The 27,236-nt window shown below is 41.1% G+C and overlaps 1 protein-coding gene across 3 annotated transcripts in view; it reads right to left on the bottom strand.

Annotated features, from left to right (window-relative positions):
- Nucleotides 1-27,236, bottom strand: part of THSD4 (thrombospondin type 1 domain containing 4) — a 268,563-nt gene that overhangs the window by 173,793 nt on the left and 67,534 nt on the right. For all 3 annotated transcript variants that reach the window (XM_040077771.1, XM_040077769.1, XM_040077770.1), the window contains exons 4-5: nt 26,186-26,595; nt 15,805-16,216 (exon numbers count right to left, since the gene is read on the bottom strand). In XM_040077771.1, the coding sequence (XP_039933705.1) occupies nt 15,805-16,216; nt 26,186-26,595 (822 nt within the window). The remainder of the gene's footprint in view (nt 1-15,804; nt 16,217-26,185; nt 26,596-27,236) is intronic.

Raw genomic sequence — 27,236 nt, 5'->3', positions numbered from 1 at the left:
GCCCCTGTGCTGCAGCACCCTCAGCCCAGCTGTGCCCAGCACAGAGCCCCTGCCTGCCCCAGCCAAGGGCAATGTGCTGGAACAAGCAGGCACCTTGGCACGTCTGCAGGTGAAGAATGTTCCTCTGTCTAAGCCAGACTGCTAGGATTTAAACAGCCCAGATTTCTTTCCAAAATTTCCCAGAGACTTTTGGAACGAACTTTGCTAAAATATTTAACTTACTGTGTGAATCTCCCTCGGTTTCCCCTCGGTGACATGAGGGCATTAAAATCGTGCTGCCTGCTAGAGACTTGAAAACAGTTTTTTAGTAAATGAAATGTTGAGTTTGATTCAGGGTTTTGTTAATGACAGATTTGGAAATTAATTTTTTTTTTCCTCAAAAACTTTGTCTTGGGATTACTGAGGGAGTTATCAGAAGTTTTTCATAGGGGTTTTGATACAGAAAACAGGGTAGCCTCTTTGGATGTTTGGAAAAAAAGAAATAAAATCTCATTTTTAAACCAGATCTAGGGAGGCCAAAGCAGCAAAATATATACTTCGCATCTACTAAGATAAATCTCCGATTCCTTTGTGCAAAGGTAGATATAAATTGTCTAGAAATATATACTCTCTGCTGGGAGAGAGTTTTTAATTATTGTACTTTTAGTTGTGCACTGTAAAATGAGATACAGCATCTAGAATTCACAATTTTATATGCTTTTAGATAACGTTTCTCCTACTTAAATTACGCTACTTGGACAATGCAGCGATGCAAATTTAGCATGTGGGGCTGCATTCAGCCAAGTGCCTTCAAAGTGCAGGATATTGATATTTTCACACAGGGTAAGTCGTTTCAGAGCTGCCCCTGCTGCATTTTCACGTGGCTGTTTCAAGGAAGACACCTTGGCCAACTTTTCTTCCTGTGCCTTCAGAATGCGAGTAAATTACCAGCAGCAGCAGCACTGGGAGATGAGCAAGGCAGAACTTAAGACTAAATTTTAGAAGTATCCCTTTGCCTTGTGGGACCTCGGGCCAAACTTCTTGAAATGCACTGTGCCTGCTGTTGATAGAAACTTTGTACTTTGGAAACAGTACCTTTATTTATGCCTCAGTTTCTTCTGAAATATGCAGGTATGAAAGTAGTCTGAGGGACAGCAACACAGTATTTTCTCTGTCATGTACCATCAGCTTTCTTAAAATCAGCTGCTAGTACAATTAAGACTGTAAAACAAAGAAACCACCCTGCTGGCTTTTTAGCTTTTGGTTAACATTTGAAAAGCACAATTTTTAACAAATCCTTAACACTTGGTTTAATTAAAGAAGTGCTGGCAGAACACCAGAAAATTATCATTCTGCCAGCAGATGTGGGCTCACATCTGCCACTAGTAAAGCTATGCTGAGATAACACACTTCTGGAAATGTGTAAAGGGGCCAATTTGGTCCTGAAACCACCTCCACAGGCAATTAAAACATGGACTAAGATTTTTGGCAATGTTTCATTCTTATGACCTACAGTAACTGGCAAATGCTTTTTCCAAGCCCCCATATCCCTTCTTGATTCTCCAGGCTCAGACATAATTCACAATTAATATTTTCTCTGTGTGCAATACTACATGTTCAATTAAGTCCAAATAATCTAGTTGTACTCTTGTTTTCATTTTCGTAGTGGTTCTATATAATTATATTAAACCTCTGGCATCCCAAAGGATAAACACATCTCCAGAGAAAAATAATTTAAATACTTGTTTCTGAAACAGTAATCTGAAAATGTTTTCCTTTGCTTACTCTTAGATCTATAGCATCCTCCAATATCCATAAATTCCAGTTCTTTACACAACAAGCCATCACATCTGCTGTGAACTTTGAACCTCTGCTCTGAACTGCTGCTGTCTTGTTTCTCCTGAAACCTACAGAAGTTCCAACTCCATGTAAGAAAGTGGAATGTGGGATCCCTCAAATGTTAATTTTCCAGCTAAGCTGTTTGTCTTTGCGCAGCCAAGGACCATGCTTGCTCCACGGGTACCACCTCAAATCGAGGCAACCTAGTTTTGTCCAGCTGAACACACACTGAAAGAAAGCAACAGCCCATTTAAAATCTTGGAGATGCTCTTATTTCCCCAACAGTTCTAATTTTATAAAATGGTAAGAGAACATAAACTCAACTGTCTGCCAACAATATATATGACATATTAAATGTCTAGATATCTGTGGTACAGTGGTACAAAACACCAGACACAATTCAAATGGAACCGATTCTCCTGAAAAACCAAAACGTGCAGGAAACTTTAAAATGCATGTGAAGAACAGCTCTGCAGTAAAAATAGTGCTAACCAGCTCTGGTTACAGTGCACAGCCACAGACAGTGCACTGTAAATGTCTGGCCTGACATGCAATGAGAATTTCCATCTGGGAATGCAGCGGTATCTGCACAAGTTTACGAGGAAGGAGCACCTGTACTGGCAGACTCTGCACTGCCTCAAGCCACGAATTTACACCTCCGTGTCTGCCTCGATGGAGACAGCAGAGTAATGACAGTCATTGCAAACTCTGATGTGCTTTCCTAACCACACATTCCGGGCTGTGCAGCCCGTGGCAGCGAGCGATCCATCGCGGGTTGCAGCCTTTCTCTTCCCCCTCACTCCTTTCAAGGGCTGCCTCGCACACATGGTAAAGACCTTCGATGTGTGCACAGTACAAAATCAGCGTATTTCTACCCAAATCGCATCCAGGTAGCAAGGAGCTCGTGTTTGGACGAGGGGAGATGAGCCCTGGCAGAGCTGTGGGGTGCCTGCCTTCCCTGAGTGCCCGGCTGGCTGCCACCGGCACCGCCAGGGAACCGCTGCCTCCGCCTGCAGCTCCACAACCCTTCGTTCCATCAATGACTTCAGCTTTGCAACGAGAGGGTCCTGTGAATTTAACTAGGAAAGTCTTTGAAGTGTTACCCAAACCTGATCTTTATTAACTGCAATCTATCAGACGCATAAGGCATTAATGCATAATGTGGCAAGTGCATTTATTACTGCTTTATGTTTTTCCATTCTGTAGCACTTTACATCTGAAAATGCAGTCTGTCTAATAATGGGGAAGAAAGCTCAACCAAACAGATGGAAAAAGAAGTATTTCTGCTTAACTTCACAGGTTTGTGGCTTTCTTCTTTTTAAATTCTCACTGACAGATCCATCTGATTAAACTGAAATAACTTACTTTATTTCAGATTTACAGTAACTTGTAAAAGATTCAAGTCCAGCTTTGGTTTTAAATAAAATCTTAGTCACTCATCCATCCCACACAAAGCATCTCCAATGATCTAATGTGCATGACTGGAAACATTTGGAACTACTACCTTAGGAGAGGCTAATCAAGGAGCTATATTAGGAAAATTAACTGTACATTTCCTCAGCAATACCAAAAATGTGTCAAGAAAATACTCCAGTTCCATTTAATGCTAAAATTTTACAAATACTATTCCAAAAAAAACCAAGCAAGCAATCAAAAAATTCTGAGAAACAATAATTGGTTTCTGTAAGATGGAAGTTAAGCAATTAGAAAATGGAAGGCAAATACTGGAAGCAGACCATGCTGGAACAGAGTACTATCTGGTGTAAAGCGATACACAAGTATGTCCTGAAAGTCAGGCCTACGTCAATTCACACCTACAAACCGAAGACTGTTGCTAGTCTTTTTTGATCCAGCAATAGACCAGATGACTAGTCCTTTTAAAATTCGGGGGTTTTTTTAATGCAGTTACTATTTTACTGTCCCAAATTTCTTTTAGTACCCAGGCCCCCGAGCAAAGAGCTACTTCGGTCTCAAGATTGGAATTCACACAGAATATTTTCCATGCTCCCAAGCAAGCATCAAAAGCTTGCCATTTGCAGCAAAAATCATAACTGCTTTGTACAGCTGCTGTTCCCAGTCTCCACAGGGCTATCAAAATCCTACAGATATAAGAATCCTTCTAATCAAATACCTGTTTGTAGAAACACTACACAGTGCTCAAGGTCCCTAAACTGCATGCCATTGACTTATTTAATGGGAGATCAATGGAAAGCTATTGCTATTTCACACAATCTGGTTTAAAGTCTGAAGAATGCCTTAATGTGGAAGCTTTCAGCTTCATCATCTTGCACTGTCTCATCTGTTTACATTATTCAAATACACCTACAAAATGGAACGTTTTATTAGTCCTTCTCAGAAAATGGGAGGTTTATGTACTAAGAACAGTTGCTTTAATATACTAGCAGTAACCTTCTTTATACTACAAATATCAGCCACTCCAAAACCCTCTCTGAAAGGCACCACCATTATCAGCTATGAAAGACCCTGAGACAAACTCATGCTTGATCCATCTTCAGTAAAGTCTACAGACTTTAAGCAAAGTTGACGTAGCTAGTCCTCAGGGTTTGTAGAAAATTATGTCATTGTGATAAAACATCTACTCTAGGGTTTCCAGCAGTATTTTATTACATTTTTTTAAAGTATTGTTCTTGGAGCTGCCTGTTCTTTCTGCTTTTATGTGACTCTCACTCTACCAGCTTCTGCAGTAGGCAGGAATAATTCTCCAGCAGTTTTCTCTATGAAAGACCAATCAATTTCAAGGGAAACTCAATTGCACGCATTCTATTTAAATGACAGGTCTTTGTGTGGGAGGAGGCACTACCTGAGCAGTTCCAGCAGGAGGACTAAAAGTTTAAGAAAGTTTCTGATTGACATTACCACAGTAATCTACTTTTTAATTAAAAATTCATATTGCAGCAGTAACCACAATATTTTTAGAGAACGAGCTCTCATCTAAGTAACAACCAGGCAACAGAAATGTCCACGTGGTATTAAATGGGTGAGAAACATAGCTGTTACTACAACCAGGGGGAATTTGAAATAAGTCTGTTCGGACAATTTATTTTGTTCGTTTTTATTTTTTAAAAAATCTACTATGTGGAACAATTAGCTTTCCACAAGAAGTGAACATCTTTAGAGCAATGTAGCAATGTAAATGCAACTTAAAAACAACTCTGAGTTTGCAGGAACGAGTGTAACAGAAATTGCAGCATTGTTCAGATTTTAGAGTCCTTGTTTCCATCACAAATGAGTTTTTGATACAACACACACTTAAACTGTTTCTGTGGTATATTCTTTTCTCCTAGGTCATATACTTCAAAGAAAAAGAAAAAAGGCACCTCAAACCAACTGGCAGACACATTTGCCTTATTTTAGAATGGTTTAATATAGCTGCAGTTGGTAGCACTGTCCATTTACTGAGGAGTTTGTCCAAATTTAACCTCTAAGACTAAAACTTTCTGCTCCTGTTATCTGTTTTAGTCTCTTTTTATTTTTTGACTGAAGCATCACATCCCAGAATGAGCCCAAAGGAAAAAAAAATGGGAAAAGTGTTTTATTTTTTTCCCATGCTGCCAATGTTCTGATTTTTTTTTTCCAAATGTAAGTGCCTATTCTATTTTAATGAGTGAAATTCTGTCAGCCCGGAAAGTGTTGTTTCGGTTTTGTTTTGTTTTTTTAAGAATGAACCCTCTGCTTTTTCTACAGAAATCCACTCAAGTATAGTGAGGCCACAAGCATTTTGAAAATAATGCTGATAACGTACTTGGTACACTTTCAATCAAAACTTGATAAAGTTCTGCATCTAACCCAGAGGAACAATCTGTTTACAAGTGTGTTCCATACCTGAGGCTCAAAGAGGCTGAGAAGCTTTCCAGCAGTTATTGGAAAGTGCTCCTGGAGGTCTTTAATAGGACAAGGACTGAAAATTAAGACATCTCTCTTCTGATTTTAATAACCACTTGAGCCTGTACCCAAAATGCATGGAATACTTTGGAAAAACAGATAAATCTTGGGACTGGCATTCAAGAGACTGGCTGGATGGGCAAGCCAGCTGAAGAAGGTACTGAGAAGAAGAAAGTGAAACTGGATGAAACTGGAAAGGAGCAGAGAACTAAGTTATAAAAAAGGAGAGAATGGAGGCAGAAAAGATGGGGAGAAAAGATGAAAAATATGAGACAAGGTACTAAGAAACTGAGAAGTGTGTCTGAGGAGAAAATACAGAGGGACAGCTCTGGCCAGAGGGAAGAAGCAGAGATAGGCTGGCCATGGAGAAAGGGCAGAAACACCTGCGATGAGAAAGACCTAAACACACCACAGCAAAGCATTTTCACTGCCCTGCGGTGCCAGTGGCTCAGCTGCAATGATCTGACGAGTTCTGTGAATACTGATACATCACATGATGGCTTTTTTGGTTTGTTTAAACACTATAAAGTAAGTCACAGGGCCTTAAAAGAACGTTTAATCTCAAGTTACAAGAGACTGGGTATGCAATTACTTTTATCACTTGGCTCTTCCTGCCTGTGGGGTCCACTCTCAATTCCATGATTGCATACCATTTTCCCCATGTGATCTCTGACTCATTCAGAGGGCAGAATGGACTTACTCTGGGGAATGTTTAGCTAGAGGGTTATCTACATAATCTCTGTCTCATTCACTGTAAAACCTAGTAGGTATAAACGGACATACAGAATAACAAACATGAAGGACAGTCGGCAGTTTCTGGAATAGCTACTCTACCAGTTTTGAGGGGAAAAAATGTCACTTATGGTGCAGTTACTCAGTCCAATCCTTCTCAATTTGTGAACTATGTACTTTCTGCTTTGGGGTTCTGACTGAAAACCTCTGGACCTGATTTGCAGATGAGCTGCCAAATCATAATTACAGTTTTGGCAATGCAAATTTTGCTTTGACTATTGTCAAGTGATAAAGGATACTGAACACAGGGAAAAAAATTCAATTCAAACTACTTGATAAGCAGCACTAATTATGGAATACTTCTCTTAAACCTCATTCTTCCATTTTCCAGCTCCATTTCTTACAATGGATTAGGTCTTGCTATCACACAGCAGGTCTGTGAATTTTAAAGCAAACACTGCAGTAATAGTATCAACAACTAGTTCTTAGAGAAGCCTTTTTTTCTCACCTTCTGCAAGGAGCATTTTTAAGGCAGGGAGCCAAAGGCTGAATAAAAAGAGAATAACATTGAGTAATGTATCACTCATAACTAAGCACTTGATCTATGCAGGGACCCTGGGGTAAAATGATATATTATCAGCTAATCAAATAGTTTTCTTAACATGAGAGTTACCAGAGGATTGCTCACAAAACTCCAGTTTTGAAAGCTCTAAACCTCTGCATGTTTGACTTTGTCCTTCTATCGGCATTTTATTGCTCAAACTAAAACCTCACATCATCCAAAAAAACTGTCCTCGGAAAGTGACTCAAATTGAAGTCTCAAAAAAGCCATCAAGACCATCAGTATTCCTTGCTGTCTTTAACAAATGAAGATGCAAATAGAAATTCAGGAAAAGCAGTCCATGAGTTGGCTGGCAACTCACTGAATGCTGCAGCCAAAAGCCAAAGCTGGTTTGCAGAACCAGGCAGAGGATGCTTCCCCGGCCTCTCCCCCTACAGATCAGCCAGTGCCTCTCTAACACTGCTTGACAGATATAAACAACACAGGATTGGCTTTTCCACAAGTGTAAAACAAGAGTTTGAAGATAAACAGCCTTACCAACTTATCACTAGACAGAAGCTCTGTTTCACTAATTACTCTTGTCTGTCTCTACATGTGCAATATGCTGCCCACAGAGGTGCTGCCTCTGGACAAACAGCACAACTGATGAAGAACAAGAAAAGATGAGACAGAGCACACCAGACTGGTTTGGGTTCTGTTGTTATTTTTTAATCTCACCACAATTTCAATTATTTCTGGGGTTTGCACTGTTCTGTAGGCAGTTAGCTCTTAATGTATGCAAAAGGTTTGTTTACCTGCTCCAGGCACTGCAGGGCTTGCGGTGCCAGATTTCCTTTACACCACTTCTGGGGGAGAGGGTTTGGACTTCCATCCCTAGTCTGTGGCTAGGCAAAGGAACACATGCTTGCTAGACATAATTTGACTTTTAGGTTTCCTAACTTTCTACACAATTTGCTGTTTCCCACCCCTGCTTAAAAATTCTAAAATCAAAAAAAAAAAAAAAAAAAAAAAAATACAAACAACAACAACACCAAAAAAAAAAAACACCACCCTCACCTTCCCCCAAAACCCACTTAACTAAAAACTCGACAGCACAGTTAACAGACAACTTTTTCAGTATCCATAGCTTAACTCTGGCAGCTTCTCCTGCACTTCCTTCTTCCTCTACTCACCTTGGTCAGTACAAGAAAGGACTGGGACTGTACTGATGGTAGTTTCACTGCAAGTTCCTGTATTCATGGAACGGATGTTCTTTTCCTGCTATCTGGTTTGAAAATGTCTTATACTTATGCACAGACAACAGCAATAACTGAACTCATCTCCTAAAAATATCAGGAAAAAGCTACTCCTTTCATGTGCCAAAGCAGACACTGACATCTGACGGATGGTGTTTTTAATACCTATAATTAATGGGAATAGTTAATAAATATTCATAAAACAGCATTAAAATGCTATTTGTAAATTAACCGTGACATCTGCAGCCTCCTCTGCTTTGAAAACCTGGATATAATTAAACTTTTTATATGAATAAAAAGCACATTTCTTTTCAAATTATGCGAGTGTTAAAAAATTCCACACCGGAAAATTTCAGACACTTTTGTCAATTTGAATTGACAAGAAGAAGCAAAGACAAGCTGGAATGCCTTCAAATCTCAACCACAATCTCACTTGCATATATTGATAAATGACACTATTCAAATTTACAATACACTATTAAATAAAACTACAAATGTATCAGGAATGCAACCATCTGCTTGCAACTCTGAAGTCCCAATTTTCACTGATGAGCTTCCTCTTTAAAACTTGGCACAGAAGTTACATCTGAATGATAACCAAGCAACCTGAATCACCCTGAGTCCTGTTCTACTGCAGAACAAAAACCCCTGCTCCATTTCAACAAGAATCCCAATGAAGTTTCCAAATCATTCCACAGGATTTTAAGTGCTAATGCTGCTATTCTTAACTGATGAAGTGATGGAATAACTGTGGATCTTTTTCCTCTTTCCTCTTCTCCAAAACACATATATTCATTTACTCCATGAATTAGCAAGGTGACTTCTCAGACAATTATATTACGGCTATTACATGAAACCTCCCATTCAAAGTTCACCAAGAAGTTAGGAAAGAAAAGCTTTAGGCAACTGATTTTGAGGCATTTAGATGAATTATTAACATTTCTATGTCACACTGCTATTACACAAAAATGAGGATGTGAATCTTCAGCTATTCACAGACACAAATTCACTCCACTTGAGGCAGACTTCTCCAGCTACATCATGCAAACCCATGCAACAGCCTCAGAACTTCAAAATAAACCTCACAGAAGAAAAAGGCAGCTCAATGCTTCCTGCAGTACCATAAAATACTGAAGTACTACTGTTCAGCATACCTCTTGAAGTACTCTTGTACATTAAAAATCAAGAAAATATATACTGGGAAGTTGACAGAGTCCCTGGAAAATTCAGCTCCCAGAGTGTTCAAGTTCTTGTCATAGCAGGGCATGATTCCTGGACTCCAAGATGTTGAATTAGTTTAAGGTGGCTGAGATTTATTGATCAAACTAAGTAACTCAATTTTCAATTAAAACCAATATGCCTCTAGACATTAAGGCTTTCAGAATTGTGTGATTTTGGACTTATTAGGAACATTTAACTACATTAGTAAGTAATTAACCTAGTAATAATGAATTTGTGTAAAACAGATATCTTTGTGTTACTGCCACATGTACAGAGCACTTGTGCATACTTGCATAATAAAACCCTTAGAGACAGCTTTTAAAGTTACCTCAATATACTCTTCCTGATGATTTACAGCAGACAGTTTCCCATAATTATTTAAGTTCTAAAAAGAATGTCATAATGCAAAATACTTTCTAACACAGGGTTCTTGGATGTCGAAGGAGATGTCATGTAACCACAGCACAGAGATACAGAGGAAACAATTGTGGTCCAAGAGCTTCATCAAAGATGTCTCTCTGTGACTCTTCTGTACACAAATGACAACTGAACAAACTACATAAGACCCTTTAAGAGCAATATCTCTGTGTCAGCCTCTGGTAAGTTCAGCCTGTACTGGTGACAAATCATTCTGAATTAATATTTACACACCTCAGAGACCTTTGATGCAAATGGCAAAACATTCCAAAAGAAAGACAGCACAGCCCGAAGTAATGCAAGCTTTCAATGAGTTTCCTACACACCCACGGAATGTCAGACTACCAAACCTACACACAATCCCACAGTGTTTGCATGGAAAATTCCTCACATAAAGTCAAGTTTAAATTTCCTCAGGAAAAGGTATGTCATCTTAACCTCACTTTGCCACTTATGTCAAACACCTACTCTATACAAATCTCAATATGAGAATAAATAAACCCTACAGTAACTCCTTAGGAATAAGAAGGGGCTTTTCAGTCAAAAAAACCCCAGTTCACCTAAAATATACATAGGCTTTTGTTAAGTCTTCACCTCAATGTGTGAGCATCCCAATTACATTAAAGAGTGCACACTTGCAGCACCCCGTATCAAATCTGTCTGGGAATTATATTTTCTGTTCCATACAAAATGAAGCATTCCCATTTATATCTAAAACTTGAAATGCTGGAAATGTTTCAGTCTTGATAGAGTGGAAACTTTTCTAAACTGCTTGGGCAGAGCACCAGTGAGCTCGTGGATGGCCCAAGATCCCAGGTGCCAGGGGACCCTGCCAATGCCACCTATGTGCTTAGGTGACAGAAAAGCACATCCCTGTTTAATGGACTCAACACATTTCTGCAGAACATTGTAATTCTATTTAATTAGGGTTCTGCATCCAAAAAAAGTCTTTCAATGGCACAGTTGTAACTCAGCATCAGTATCATCAATATGACACTTTGGGAAATCAAGTATTTTAATTTGTCCCACCGCAATAGAGCTGAGGATTGATCCTGAGTTTTTTATCTCACCTCATCTCTTCAACTGTAAAACCTCTTTCCATTTCCAAAACTCTCTTTTCATATACTTCCCATTCCTTGCTCAGGTGCTGTTCTCAAAAGCTCTGCACACAGGAGCACAGATCCAAGAAGAGGACTCTTACTCAGAACCAAAAGCCGGATTTTCCACAGCTGTGCTACCACATTAATAGCAGGCATGGCTGAAAAGACAGGCCAGGAAATAAAAGTAGTCATTGCCTTCTGATCCTATCTAGATACTTCTCCACAAAACAACTAACTTCCTGCTAAACACCAGTCACATAAAATACTGAGAAAAACAACACAGTGCAACTGGAGACATGACAGTAATCCACATGAACCAGTGGGCAAACTAGCAACTAGGAATGGAACTGGACAAGCTCAGCAAAATTTTATCCATAAATATTTCACTGAGCCCTCAGGAGTTACTCTTTCATACATTTTACCTTGACTTTTCCAAAGTCCTATCCGAATTTGGTCAAAAATTCACACCTCAAGCCATAGCTAAATTCAGATTTTACATCCATTTAGCATCACTCTTCATGCTGAAACTACCTTAAGTAGTCTGGAATATCCTGAAGCCTGGAAGCTTCCTTGTGTACACTGCCCAAGTGACCTGCAGCCTGGAGTTGGTTTACAGATATATTCTCACACATTCAGGCACTCATGAAGAGCCAGTGACTTGGCAATGCTGGAGACAATTAATTACAGAAAGTGCTCAGTAAACAAATGTTCCATTTGAGTTGCTTCCTTTGTTCTGGTGACAAACCACGCAAAGAAGGTTGAATTCAAATTCTACTTCAACCACACACGCATACAATTCTTTCTCCTTTAGTGCAGGAGGAAATAAGGGAGATTTACTCACCACTTCCCTATTTCTGAAGGAATAGCGACTGCATTGGAAGAATCCTATTGTATGGCAGGTAGCTCACGGATTCAGTTAGATCAGCCAGAGCTCTTTGGAAAGGAGAGATGTTTGCTGCCTGTTTCCTGCCAAAGAGGGGGGCAGGCAGCTGTGTGTTCTGAGGTGAGCTTGTATGCAAGGTGCTGAATAGGGGAAGCCACTTCTATAGTAAGAAAATAGGTTTAACGACCTGCAGGAACACTTGAACAAATACAAGCACTTCCGAGGCTCTCCCTAACCAAACCTCATGAGTTTACCTTTTACGAATCAATCTGCCAGTCATGTGAAATGAGCTCAGCTATCAATGAAAAAACAATAAATGTACAGTAATGAGGAAATGACCTAATGGACCAAGACAGATTAACTTAATTTGTTATTAATTAGTTGCCCTTAGGAGAAACTGTGGAGGGAGTGGCCAAACACCAGGGATAAGGGTTAATAGATGACTTCCAATACATGAGATTTTCAGTTTTGGTATGCTCCAGGAAGAACTGAAGAAAAAAAGCAATAAAAAGATACTGTTCTCTGCTTGTTGGCAAGACCATTGGTACATGTCGCTGCTGATAAATTAAATTAAAGCCCGCATGCAGAAGCATTTAATCAGGAAGAACAAGCAAACAAAGTGAAACACTATCAGCCTTGTTTTGCTCTCATCCTGGCCCTATAGTAAAACTGTTCTTAGCAACTTCTTTTTTATGATTACATTAATTACCACATTTTAGGGAGAAAAATAACCTCAATAGCAATTACAGCCTCTCCAAGGTTAACCAAAACATTACTAAATAAAGAATATCACTTTGCAGAGTCCTATGCCTAGGAGAAGCTACTTCAGCTACAATTTCTCTTTGCTATTAAGTCTCCTGTACAACAAATTTCTTTATAACTGCATTTATACAAGCAACAATGGCAAAGAGACAGCAGCAGTGTGCTCATCTATGTCTTCTCTTCATCTGTTGAATTCTTCTGTTTAAACAATAAATTGTAAAACTAACATGAAAATATTTTCACTCCTGTTCCCTTCTATCAAAAGAAATCTGCCAATGGCCAAACCACTCAGCATGCTGACCTGTGCGTCCAACCACTGCCCAATTCACAAACCTACTGCCCTCTACTCTCAAGCCCACTCGTCCTTCTCCACAAATTTCCTCTACAAACCTTCCTTCTCCATTCCCTGGCAATCTCGGATTGCTTCTTTCTTCCACCTCATTTCTAACTTCCTCATCTCTTACCCCTTGCCCTCTGAAAAGACCTCATTTTCTGGAAACAATTTTGTCACATTAAGTCAGGCAGAACCCTGTCCAACTTTGTGCCCTGACGTGTGAGGGACGAAATAAAGACTGGGACATTTGTGTATCGCTTGGACACAGTGAGCAAATTTAGCTCAGAAAACTTTCCAAATTAATGCCCATGCACTAAGGTCATTTCCCATTTCCTTCAAAAAACATAAAAGTGTTTTTCAAAAGAGCAATTTGTCCCAGAGCCTATTCTCAGAGGCTCAAATTAGCCCTTCATGTTTTCCATTCCAGACAAATACACTAAAAGTTTCTTGACATTAGGTCTTTTCAATCAACTGCTCTAGTCTCAATCAATGGATTTTATTCATAAATAAAGTGAGAGTAATAACTAAGAAGCAAAAAGGAACTCATCTGACTTGTTTAGGTTGTGAGGTTTTTATCCTGTGCTTCGTTGTTACATTTCCACTATGCAGGTTCCACTAAACAAAATGGGATTTCTAGGAGGCAAAAGAATCAGATGTTCACCCATCCAAAAAAATACGGCCTGTCATGTTAACTTATCCAGACTTCTCCTGAACATTCTGCTTTTAATGTCCAAACACAGGCTTCTTAATGTTTGCAACATTAAGTTAGATTAGCAGGACAAATATGAAAAACATATTAGGAAGACATACTTTGGGAAATACTTAAAAGGGCACAGGCAGAAACTGGAAATTTTAGCAGGATGAAAACCACTAATGGGGACAAAGAACAAAACCTCACTTGCCTCCCACATACAATGGGAGACTGCCCGGGGCACGGTACACCCAGCCAAGCATTTTTCAACCAAGTAAAGCAGATTAAGTTTTATTTAAAAATTAACGCAGAACAGATTTTCACTCCAATAAATTAGGAAGTTAAAATCAAAGCATGTAGAACTGAATGCTGGTAAAAGTAGCATCTGTCACAGAATGCACAGAGCACCACGGAAAGGCCCTGGAGTGATCCAGGCTACTGGGGGCTGTCTCTAAATGCTGTTTGGAACATGACTGGCACTCACAAAGGGATAACCTCATCTTATGGGACTGAGAGGCAGACAACCTTCATAACATGGCCTATCCAAACTCCGTTTTTCAATTTCTTTCATGGAATAACATTAAGCTTGTCAGTGACTGTGGTGGTTTCACTCTGGCTGGGTGACAGGAACCCACTAAAGCCACTCCATCACTCCCCTCCACAACTGAACAGGGAAAAGAAAATATAATAAAGGGTTAATGGGTTGAGATAAGGATCGGGAGAGAGCCTCACCCATCACTGTCACAGGCAGAACAAACCTGACTTGGGGAAATCGACTGAATTTATTACCAACCAAAATCAGAGCATGACAATGCAAAGAAAAACAAATCATAAAAACACCTTCCCCCTACCCCTCCCTTCTTCCCAGCTCTACCTCATTCCCTCAGCAGCTCAGGGAGACAAAATGGGGGTTATGATCAGTTCATCACAGGGGTTATGGTCAGTTCATCACAGGTTGTTTCTGCTGCTGCTCAGGGGTAAGAGTCCTTCCCCTGCTGAAGCATGGGGCCCCTCCCATGAGACACAGTTCTCCACGAACTTCTCCCATGTGAGTACTTTCCATGGGCTACAGTTCTTCATTAAGTGCTCCAGTGTGGGTCCCCACAGGGTCACAAGTCCTGCCATCAGACCTGCTCCAGTGTGGGCTGCTCTCTCTCCATGGGTCTGCAGGTCCCTGGCAGGAGCCTGCTCCAGCATGGACCTTCCACAGGATGACAGCCTCCTCAGGGCTTCCACCTGCTCCAGTGCCCTCCATGGGCTGCAGGGCCACCTAGGCTCCCCACAGGCTGCAGGGGAATCTCAGCTCCAGCCCCTGGAGCACCTCCTGCCCCTCCTTCTCCACTGACCTCGGCCTCTGCAGGGCTCTTCCTCTCACACATTCTCACTCTGCTCTCCTCTGGCTACATCACACCTGCACAACAGCTTTTTTCCTTCTGAAGTATGATATCACAGGGATGGGACTGCCATCTCTGATGGGCTTGACCTTGGCCAGCAGTGGGTCCATCCTGGAGCCAGCTGGCGCTGCCTTTCCTGTTGGACATGGGGGAAGCTTCTGGCAGCTTCTAATGGAAGCCACACCTGCAGTCCCTCTACCCCTCCCCTCTATCAAAACCTGCCCACGCAAACCCAATACACTCCACTCCTCACCACTGGGAATCACATACTTAAGAATTATCATTAAAATCCACGTTCATCACACAAAAATCAAAATAACATCACAACACCGAATGAAAGTGGAAAATTTACACTGAATTCATTCCTTTGTCCCTTCACCACAATTACAACTAAAATTTTCCACCATTATTGCATTCTCTGACATTGTTCAGCCCATTTTTGTCCCGCTACCTCTCTCAATTACTATTCTTATCTCAAATCCCTTCATGTTCCCAGGTTTCATCAAATTAGAACTGTACATATTGGTAAATGAAGTGACTGCTTAAAGCCCTTGAAGGTACGGTAATAGTTAACTGTAATACTATGGATCTACTTTCAGTATTCCCCAAGAAACTCAAAAAACGGTTCACAAAAATAATCATTAAGTTAATTTTAAAAAATTCAACTTAACTTGATGATTATGTGAAGATTTTGCATACTAGGGAAAACCAATAGCTGCCCAACACATGAAACACAGGAAAAGTAGACTTACATTTGTGTTGCAGAGTTTATATTGCTTGTAGGCTCCAATGCACACGATGGCTGCAGCCCTCTGCGGCTGGGGCTGCCCCTGCAGGGCCTGAGGGCTGGAGTCAGCGCCGTGGAACAGGCTCTGAGACACAGGGAACGAAGGTGACTGATAAACCGAGGGCCCCAGGACTTGGTGTCCCACCTGAGGCGCACTTGGTTCTTGGTAAAGATTCCCGTGCTGCAGTGAGGGAGCAGCTGCCTGGCTGTAGGAGCTGATGACGCTGGGACTCTGGTGGAACAGGTGGCTCCTCGACGACTGGCGCTGCCTCCGCAGCTTCTGAGGCTGCTGACCAGTGTCAGTTTGTAAAGGTAAAATGTAAGGCACTTTTCCATATCCATACTTTCCTGGACCAATAGGATTTCTGTTTCTGCTTCTAAAAACAGAGAAAGAGAGAGACAACAGTTACTGAACCCATAAGCAAAGGAGCAGTTAGGTATTTACATGACTTGTAATAAATATGAACAAGATGTAGTCTAGCTCGATGTTTTAGGAATCTCAGAAGGCCTTGATCTGCAGTTTGAGGAGTCAGCTGGCATAAAACATTTCTTCCAGTTCAGAGCAATGAGAGAACACAGCTCTTCTGGGTGACATTTGCAGCTCAGAAAGGGAGACACCATTAAAGAAAAATAATTTTCTTTCTGTACATAAAATACATTTATGTTTTTAATATAGACGCAAAACAGACTTGAATGCCAGTGAAAACCAGTGATTATAAATCGACATACTTATTTTCTAGAAACAGAAGTGTTACAGATGTCAGACAGCCACCAGATCAAAGGGACCTTTCTTTGGGTTTGTTTTTATTGGGTTTGTTTTCTTCCCAAGTCTTATATTCTCCCAGGACTCTTGTGAGCTGGGAACCCTGGAAGTCATTTACCTCCCATTCCAGCCTTATGGCCACGTGGGGCTTTTAATCAATCTTCCTGGCTCAAGATGTGTGAATGAGAGTGCTGACGTGCCCTGGCAGATAAGCAACCAGCACTCTTGAACTGTTTATCCCTGTTAATCTGCTCTGTGACCATGACAGTCATTTTTGAGGCAAGCTTTTGGTGGTTACAGCAGAAAGAGCAGTATAATGGTTTTGGTATTAAGGGAGGAAAAGAAAAGCTTCCCATAGCTACACAGGAGCTGAAAGAGAACACCTAAGCTTTGTGCCTACCTAGCCAGACCTAAACGAGAGTGAGATTACACAGCATTAGCTCTTCTGTTGCTCCCTAGGCTGAAGAAGAGCAAGAGAGAATAAGAGAAAAGCAAGTATTCAACAGTATTTGCAGTTAGCTGGGACAAAAAGGGAAGGAAAATGCTACCAAGAACGGATTCACCATCTAAAGGTAAATTGCTGCCTAAGAGAAAAATGTGTGTAGAAAAGCATTACATAATTCATGTCAGACCACAGCCAGCAGACATCTCCGATCTATTGTGTTCATCTCAAGCAGAGGCATACCAGCTGTTTAATGCAGATCTGACAATCTTCGTTCTTTGGGCATAATTCTTATAAACACATACACCTTTTGGATTGCTCAAATCTCTTTAGCACTTCGATAACAAAAATGATGGGCTCCTTTAAACTTAAGCCAACCTAAATATACTCGTTATTTCAGAAAATACATTTGCCCAGACAAGTAAGAAAATCAGGTTTTGTGCTATTAACATAAGGGTTGTAGTAAACATAACGATGATGATGTAGCATTCTTACTGTTGTAACTTTTAACAATTTCTCTCATGCTGAGAATATGTCAGCTGTGAATAGTAGGAACTGGCCCCTCTAGCACATTTGCAGGGTCCAAAAGGAATTTGGTTGTCGTAGCTTTTTCTAATTTTAGCCACAAGCAAAAGTGTGCCTTGGCAAATCAATGCATTATCGCTGCCTCAGAGACTTCATGCTAAGAACAATGCTTTGAACCTCAAGTGGTCTTCAAGACTGAAGCACTTTCAGAGCTGGTGGGCTGGTTATTTATATTGAGTAGAAACCCTCTTTGAACTAAGGATATACAGTGTCTTTAAGATACACAGGTAAGATTACAAATTTCCTGGGCCTCCACCTCTTCCCTTAAGTGCTCTTTACACAGCCTCTCTCCAACATACCTTTTTAATTTTTTCCTTTTTCCATCACTTCCTCTCTCCTTACATTTCTCCCACTGCCTCTAAACTGAGGTTCCTTGGCTCGTTTCCAGCTGAAGCATAACTTGTTTTCTTTCTCTTCTGATGTCAGGCAGAATAAAGAATGTATTTCCATGAGCTTTTCAGCATTTCATTTATCTTATCTCCTAGTATCAAAGTATTTCTCTTGTAAATTAAAATCTGCAGGGGTGAACATTAGCAAAACCGCTCATGTATGACAACAAGGAAGGCTTGTTGTACAACTGCTGGAAAGTTTCCTTAGAATAACCCAAAGAAACTTCTGATTTCTCAAATTTTCAATTCACAACCTTTCACTGTTTCTGAAGAAATAAGTAATGTTTTGCAAAGGTAACCGTCTTTAAAGCCACCGGTTTTACCAGGGATAAGGAGAAAAAAACCCAAAACTGCATAGGAATTACATTTTTTTTCTCCCCCCAAGATTTTCTCTTGTCTATTGGCAGAAATAATTCCAAAAGCAGAGGGAGATGGCTTTCTTCCCTGTATTCCCAGTCACAACAACACCACTTATAAAAGACAACGGAATCTCACCACAGATCCTCAGATAGAGTATAAACAACACCTAGACCTTTCTTTTAATTTCGTGTAGAGTTTGGTCAAGTTCAAAGCTTTTTTTTAAAACCTTCAAAGGCTTCCTTTACCAGGAGTCCCATCCTGGAATGAATATTCAAATCCTCTGACATGGTAAAGAAACCCCTGTCCACTTCTGGGTGCCCAGGGCCAGGCATTCCCCAGGCTCTTGCCAGTTCTCCTCTCCTGGGAATTCAGCAGCTGCCTACAATCTATTCTCTGAAGTGTTGCTGGCTGGGGTTGTGCCCTATCAGCACAGCAACCCACCCAGAGCTAGCACCTACTCAAGCTGAACTTAACACTGATGTATCAGCAGAAACAGAGGTTTTATGTGCAAGATGAAAGAGGAAGAAAAGACAGAAGACAGGTTACAAATGTGATTTATAGCTTTACTTCCCCAAAATTATTTCACATTATTTACCACTGCGAAAGTCTTTTAAATTATTCTGATTTGTGCTTTGGCATTGCTGTTACTCATTTCCATTTCAAAAAATGCTACAGAACTGCAGTTCATTTACTTCAGCTAGAAAATTAGTTCTAAAGCAGCGGAGTCCCCTTAGATCCCTATCAAAGCTCTTTGGCTTAAATTTAAGCCTTTCTACTCATCCTGGTTTTAACAGAACTGCTTTCTCGCAGGCAAAATCCTTTATAACTCTATAAACAATTACATACATTCTAACTTAACTAAATCTATTTCTATGGATAAGTATACCAATATTTAACCTAAACTTGAGGTCATGCTAATTATCTGTTTTGCAGCACTACATTATTGTAATTAATTGACAGGTTTTAAAGGACACTACCCATCTACTCACAGTTCAAGTATTTAGTACGGAGTTGCCTTGATTCTTTTTCTGAAGAACTGAAAGTGACTTATTAGCTATTCCAGTCAGCAATGAAGCTATTGAAATATTACTCCAATATTTAAAATGCAATTAAGAAAAAAAAAAAAAAAAAAAAAAAAAAAGAGAGATGGAAAAGTCCTTGGAGACACAAAATGTCAAATCAGAAAAAAACCTGGTCCTAAATCGGTAAGTTTCTGTTAACAGGATTGCTATGGGCATATGTATTTTTAATGTGCTTTTTTTAATTACTCCTAGATAATATTCTTAAAACAATTTCAGACTTGCATTTTTAATCCATGTCATTTCCTCCATAATTCAAAAGTGTGACTGGCCTACAATTGTCCAAGTCAATCATTTACTTTCCAGCCCTCCTACCGCTTTTAATTTTCTTTCATGCTTTATATGTTATTAGGCACACAGTTAACAAGGTGTTCTTTAAAAAGATTCCACCATAAATTTTTTCACCCTTAAGTCACAAAATAAACTGTCTTATACTGTTCATAATTGTTAGTGAGTTTACACCTCACAGTATTTTAGCAGATTCTTTGACAGGAGCCATTTTTAACAAAAATGACTGATATACTGGATCTGGGAACAGGTTTCCATCTACTCAGGAAGGAGAGCTCCCACCAGTCAGGTGGATTCCCATCAAAAGCCACCATGCACTGCCTCTCCCACTGCACCACAGCCTGTGCTGCTCTGCATTCCACATACTCACTTTTCACCGGCTCGAAATCAACCTGGAGAAAATCACTTAAACATGAATGAAAGAAGGGAGCCCTTTGACTGTTTTATATTACAAAACGAATTCATGTCTGCCCACTGATCTAGAAACGGGCCTTCGAGCAGGGTGCAGATAACCACTGAGAAATGTTTGATCACAGGAGTTCATCACACACTGCAAAGTGGGGCCAACAGCACCAACTTCTGCCACACTCCAGCACACTGTTCTACTCACAGCACCAACTTCTGCCTCACTCCAGTACACTGTTCTACTCACAGCACCAACTTCTGCCACACTCCAGCACACTGTTCCCTTCACAGCACCAACTTCTGCCACACTCCAGCACACTGTTCTACTCACAGCACCAACTTCTGCCTCACTCCAGCACACTGTTCTACTCACAGCACCAACTTCTGCCACACTCCAGCACACTGTTCTACTCACAGCACCAACTTCTGCCTCACTCCAGCACACTGTTCTACTCACAGCACCAACTTCTGCCTCACTCCAGCACACTGTTCTACTCACAGCACCAACTTCTGCCTCACTCCAGCACACTGTTCTACTCACAGAACTCTGCAGGGCAGTTCATCACGGCAGGCTGTCACTGCATCTCACTGATTGGCATTTTCATTAACTAAAGCAAGGGAACTAACTGTCTTTTTTCACATTCAAGGTAACTTTGGTTACCACACCATGATTTGTGGATATGCACTGCTTCCCATGTATCACACATACGTAGGAGTATTAAAATTATTGCAAGCATATTTGTCCTTAAAAATTCAACTGCTAGAATTCACAGAGTAACCAACAACACCTAAAAAGTGTTTCTTCTGAGGAAAAACAGATTATACCACATTACACCATGAACACTCTCATTTCTTTATCATATTAGGGGGAAAAGATATTTATGTTTTTCTGAGACAGTAAAATTAATGAATAAGGTCACTTAATAAACTGTCTCTTTAAACTCTTAAATGAAATTTTCAATCCTCAGAGATCACCTCTGATACCCCAATGCAGTACAGCTGAATAACTCAGTATATTTGCTTTTACTGATCTCTCAGCAAGTACGGTATAACCTCATTTATATGACTTACAACACTGAGACAGGATTCCAAAATTCAAACCCAAATACTTCAATCCTCTTTTTCAACAACACCTCTGATCCCAGGCAATTCTTGGCGTCTTCTTTAAGATTTGATTGAATAATGCAACCATGCAGTTGGATACAGTTAGCAGGTAAACCAGCAGAAATTCAATGGAAGTAACCTCCTAACTCTGCTGAGATGCCTTACAAACGATGTGGGAGGTTTGGTTGCTCCTAGCCCTCACTGATGGGCCAATAATTCAGTGGTACCTGACTAAACAGGAGCAGTGCTCTCATTTCCCCTCCTTCAGTGAGCCCAGCTCAGGAAGGGTTGAAATGTTCAGTAGTAAGAATAAGAAAGCTCATGTGGTTTGCAATTATAGTGTTGTGTTAAGGGGTTATTTCTGGTAATCCCACTCAGAGCATGCGTGCAGTAGTATAATAAAAACTGATATTAATTTGGTAATAATAAGTGAGACCTAGAGCATATCATGGGGATTAATATCCAGATGAGAGGTGTGACAGCAAAAAGTCAACCTGAAGCCTCAGCCATCCTAGCTAGCTACTCATTTTGTGAAGAAATACCTCATTTGATCATTGTTGCTATTAGATCCTGTCTGGAATTTTATTCGGAAGGAAAATAAACATCTTTCTCACATGGCTCTAAACCCCCCAACTGCTACCAAAATGAATTCTCTGATTACCATGGCTGCTCTTAGATCTTTCTTTCTGGAAAATTCATCCTTAGAAAGGGATCCAATCCTTCTCCCTCTGTCTTCCTTCTGTACACACACCAACCCACAATAAGCTTTTATAACCACAGTGGGCTTGGGGTAAAATCCATCACATTTTCATTCTATGACAGAAATAATGAAAGGAGGGGTGGCCAAGTACTTGAGCTGGGTTTCCTTCCAGATACTAAGAAGAGCAAACACTCATGCCAATAAATATAAAGCCTCACAACTTGAGAAAATAAAACCTTCCTCAGCCTGAAGGTCCAGCAATCACACATTTCTCCACCTCTAGGAACCGGACAGGACCCAGAAATTGCATCACAACACACAGCTACTGGTTAAGGAAATAACAACAGAACTGTCCTTTTAAAAGGTAACTGTGGACCTGCCAACAGAGTGACCTACATTTGCCTGGCCAAAGCATCTGTAACAGGGGGGAAAAGAAATACTTTCAGAGAGGAAATTCTGGTTTGACATTAAATGATGCACTCTTCCTTTCCGCTGCTCAAAGGCCTAGAAGCGCAAACTGACCCTGTAGAGGGTACAGAGCTGCACAACACACTTGCACGTCAGCTGCTGGCAGAAGAATAAAGACCCAGAGCTACAGCCATGTGAGAAGTCGATGACTTTTGGATTATTTCCTCAGTGCAAACTTCTCCTCTCACTCCTCTTCCAAATACACAAGAAATGCTTTAGGGAAGTCCTTTTCTTATTAACATACTTCTTTAACTTGTACTATTTATGCAAGGATGCTTTAGTTATTTCATTATTCTGGTGGTTAATTCCAGTTTTTTCTTTTTGCCCCTATGACCCCAGATACAAAGTACAGATCAGGCTCACACAAGTGGACACTGAGGTTTGCTGATCCACCCCCAAAGCTTATGTGAAGAGAAAGTGAAGGTGGCAGCTGTAAACATCCCACACTCAGCACATTAGTGAGAAATTGTGGTTCTGTCTTTCCCATCACCAAAACTGAGAATCGGAAATGCAACATTTAAGCAGCACTAAAACCTAGTCCATTAATAATATTTCCTTTCAAGATGTCTTTCCTCTCTTAAAGCATGTTCTGTCTGCATGCCCTTATTACTTTTCTGTATGTGCCTCTCTATAAAGGTGTCTAAATACTTTAATATTTTTTCACTATCTCCTCCTTCCTGCTTGTTCTTAGTGTGTGGTGTGCTTCATGCACTTTAGCTACACGAAAAATAACAAACCAAGTCTGTGCTACAGGGAACTCAGCTCCTCAGAGTTGGGGAGAGCTCCCTGCCTCTGCCAGTGGACAACCCGGGCAACCATCAGCTTTCTTCTATACTCACTAGAGTGACTGATCGTAATTAGCACACTTCAATCATGCAAGAACTCTTCTTACTGCACTGAGTTAAACAGGGGAGCACTGAAATTTTTTAAACCAGGCTTCTAACTGTAGCTACCTCCTAAGTTTCAAAAGCTGAAAATGTGAATACCCTCTTCAAAGACAACGCATAGCAAATTTTATGACAGACAAATTCTATTTTGGATTTTGCTAACAAAACCCTAATCAGTTCTTTGTCAGCTGCTTGGAAGCAGGCAGAGAACTTTTCCACTTGCTGGTAAATGATACAAACACACTGTATAGGATTGCTATTGCTGTCAAAAATCTTTGCCTTGGAAGCCATCCAATTTCATTCTACCATGTTATCAATGTGAGCTTATCTCAGTCACAGATGTCCATTCCTCTCTTATTGTTTTATGGAAGTCTCCTAAAAATACAGCTTTTATATAAAGTCCAGTAGAGTAAACAGAAATACCCCAAAAAGTTTCCACTGACCGTACAAACTGTGAAAACACAAGTGTTATTTAACAGCCTGACATGAATTTCCAATATCATCCTTTTAGTGAACAGTAAACACAGTTCTATAATATAAAAATCATGTGTAAAGTAACTCACATTTTGAAATCCATTTTCCATACACGTGATAGGAACAGTAATCTCCTTTGTAAAGAAAGCTTTTACTCTGGATTTTGTAAATCAAGGAAAACTATTAGGTTTGTCATTAAAATAATTCCATTTTCAAATAACATTTTTTGCTCTCATTCTGTTTTTACAGTCACCACCAAGGAATCTGAAAGTTATGCAATACTACAGGCTTTAAAGCCACCAGGGACTCCTAACACAAGATGGAAATAACTTATTATGCAAGTAAGATTAAAACACTGACCTTGAATCCACAGCCTTTTGCCAAGGGGCAGAGTGTGTGGGGGCGGAAAATCAACTGTGGTACAGAAGCTTGTATTGTGCTTAGGAAAGCACAAGAATTTTCAAAAGCAAATGCTTCCATCATACAGGAAAGCGGGCATTTTATTATTTCATATGGCAAGGCATTTCTTAGGAAATAACACGGCTTCAGTTCTGCACACAGTATCATTTTCTGCTCACCATCGTCTCACGTTCCAGCCAATCCTGCAGTGCTTGTTCCAAAGCGTTCCAGTCTGTGCTGGCCTGCAGCGGCCACCAGAGCAAGGGCGGGGATGGGAGCCCGGCAGAGGCAGCGGGGCTGCTGCAGAGCCAGGCCAGCTGGGATTCCCTTGGAGACAGAGGTGCCAAGGGCTGCAGCAAAGAGCCTTTGGATGACTTTGTGCTGATGGTTCAAGGCCAGGCTGTGGTGTCAGCAATAACCCAGCCATGCACCACAGCCTGGGGCTGTCACACTGCACAGCCCAGAGCAGAGGTGCAGTAGAGCAAACTATTACACAGGAGAACAGAAAAAAAGAAAATAGGAATTTTGCCTCAATGCGCTCATGTAACAACTACTAATCCTGTCTCTACCGCTCCCTGAGCTTCTGTGAGACCATCAGTGCCACATACTCAACAGGTCTAGGCTATCATTTGCATGGGTTTGACAGAAAGACAAAGCAGTGACAAAGGGAATTGGCAACACCCCACAAGATCAACATCTGAACAGATGGCCCCAATTTTTGAGACTCATCCTTCCCTGAGACAGGCAGGAGCTTAAGAGGTCAATTCTATTTTCAAGTATTTTCTAATATGGACAGAGTTTCTTGCAGGGGTTGAGATTGTCTTTATCAGCAGCAACAGAGTTCTACTGTCTCATTGTAGTCAGGCTGGAATACTGCCTCAAGGTAATATTCTTTCTTGTGTTGTTAAGGACGGCAAAATATCTTTTTAAAGGGAATGATAATTGACTGCTTCACAAGGAATCTTAAAGATGCAGATGATATGAAGGAAGGGTTTTTTTGGTTATGTTTGAGGAGGATTGGGGTGTTTTCTGTTTTTTTTGGTTTGGGGGTTTTTTGTCAGCTACCCCAAAAAATCTCTCTTCATGCATCTTCCAGCAGAGAGCTGAGAGGGAAAGAACCAGAGAGCTGCTGGAATACATATTCAGAGAAAAGACAGAGAGAACAGACATTTACAGAATGTTCCATCCCAGGGGATCTCGATGCCTGCTCTGCTCAGTCTCCAAACTGGAAACTCATCTATTTTCCTCTCACACGTATATAAAAAAATCTGATAGATTGGTATCTAAATGGATAAAGAAGCGTTTCTCCAGAAGTGGGAAAATTAATTGGAATTACTTGTAATAGCCCAACTCCACCCAGCCTTAAAGACTTACTGTGAAGTTAATAAAAATATATACAGTGTTTAAAATATTCTATATATTAAACAACCACTTTTTTTTTTTTCTTCAAACAGGAAATTTTGCTAAAATATGTGCTAGGAAGAAAAAAAAAAAGAGAAAACAAGAAGGCAATAAATAGAAACACAAAACAAAACTAGAGTCTTGAGTAGAAATAAAGTAACAGATGGCAGACCATCCTTTATGAAAAGAAGTTTTGCTTTTTTTTCAACCAATTAATATCAGGCTGGCTGCTGAAGTTAAGAATACAATTATAGAACAGTTATTTGTTCTGATATTTACTTACAGAACAGTTATTTGTTCTGATATTTAGTGTCAAATAAGTAAATAGGGAAATGTCCAATGAGAGTCCAGCAGAAAAGGAAAATCAATAAATCATAACACAAATCTTAAGGGGAAGTGAGAGAATCCGCTCAGCACAATTGTAGAATAACTACATCTGCCCTCGGACACGTTGTGAGCAGTCAAGGGAGGGCAGCGTTCCCCAGAAGGCACGCATTGTAAAGTCGGCCTCAGCCGGCCCTAACTCAGCTGTCAGCGTGGGAGGTGCCCGCTCTGAGGTGCCCCGGCGCTGCCAAGGGAGGCAGCCGTGCCCAGGCCCGTACCTCTTGTCCGGCTTGGCGCTGTGCCGCGGGCCCTGCGAGTGCCGGCTGCCCCTCAGGGCCGCCCGCCCGGCCTGGCTGCCGTTCCGCGCCCGCAGCCCGGCCCACGGCTGCTCCTCGGTCCTGTGCAGCGGCACGGAGGTGCGGATGGCGGAGATGACGTGGCCGGGGTAGGCAGAGAGCGAGTCCTCGCGGTGGGGCAGAGCCCGGTCCGAGGCCGGGAAGTGGCGGCCCGGGCGGCGGTAGCCGCGCTCCCGGTAATAGGCGGGGAGGCAGGGCCGCGTCTGCTCCATCACCCCCCCGCTGCAGCTCCGCGAGCAGGCGGACCACGGGCCCCAGCTGCCCCACAGGCCGGGCACTCCGGCGCTGCTGTCCTCAGGTGCATCGCCTTGCTCCTCTATCCTCTGCGGCACCTGCGGACACAACACACGCGCTTAGGAATCAGAAGTCACGCTGCAATACGAGGGGAGCGCGAATACCTCGGTGTTCAACCTTTCGCTCCGCAGTCACTAGTGAAATGGAAGCACGTAGGAAGTAACTTGTCTTATTCTCTGCCTGTTAAAGGACTGCCAGTATGTGAGGAGGTCTCCTACGACCATCAACCGTTCAGACAAAATGTTTGGGGTTGGTTGTTCTGGGTTTTGGGGTTTTGTGGTGGTTGTTTTTCTTTTGGTTGGTTGGTTGGTTTTTTGGGTTGAGTTATTTTTTGGTTTTTCTTTTGGACTATCTGGATAGAAATAGATTTTTTTTTGTTCTCAGCAACGGAAAGATTGCATGATGCAAAGCTTGGAAATGTGTTATAATATTACCAAAAGCAGGAAATAAGGTCATTTTTGGTAATGAAATTGGGTTAACAGACACTCGCTGCTCTACTGCACTCTGACTCTTCAACAATGGAGAGTGCTGGTGGTTGCAGTAATATTTCAGGAACGCCCATCTAATGTGGAACCTTTTACGAAGGCAATAATGTAAGAGGACAGGTTGATTTCCAACCAACCAAAAATGCTGCTATAGTTAACTCTTATATTACCACTCTTGTCCCAGTCCCCACATT

The sequence above is a fragment of the Hirundo rustica genome, chromosome 13 (assembly GCF_015227805.2).
Source record: "Hirundo rustica isolate bHirRus1 chromosome 13, bHirRus1.pri.v3, whole genome shotgun sequence".
Classification (NCBI taxonomy): Eukaryota; Metazoa; Chordata; class Aves; order Passeriformes; family Hirundinidae; genus Hirundo; species Hirundo rustica.
Note: the sequence above shows the minus strand (reverse complement) of the source record. Positions and strands in the feature narration are given on the sequence as shown.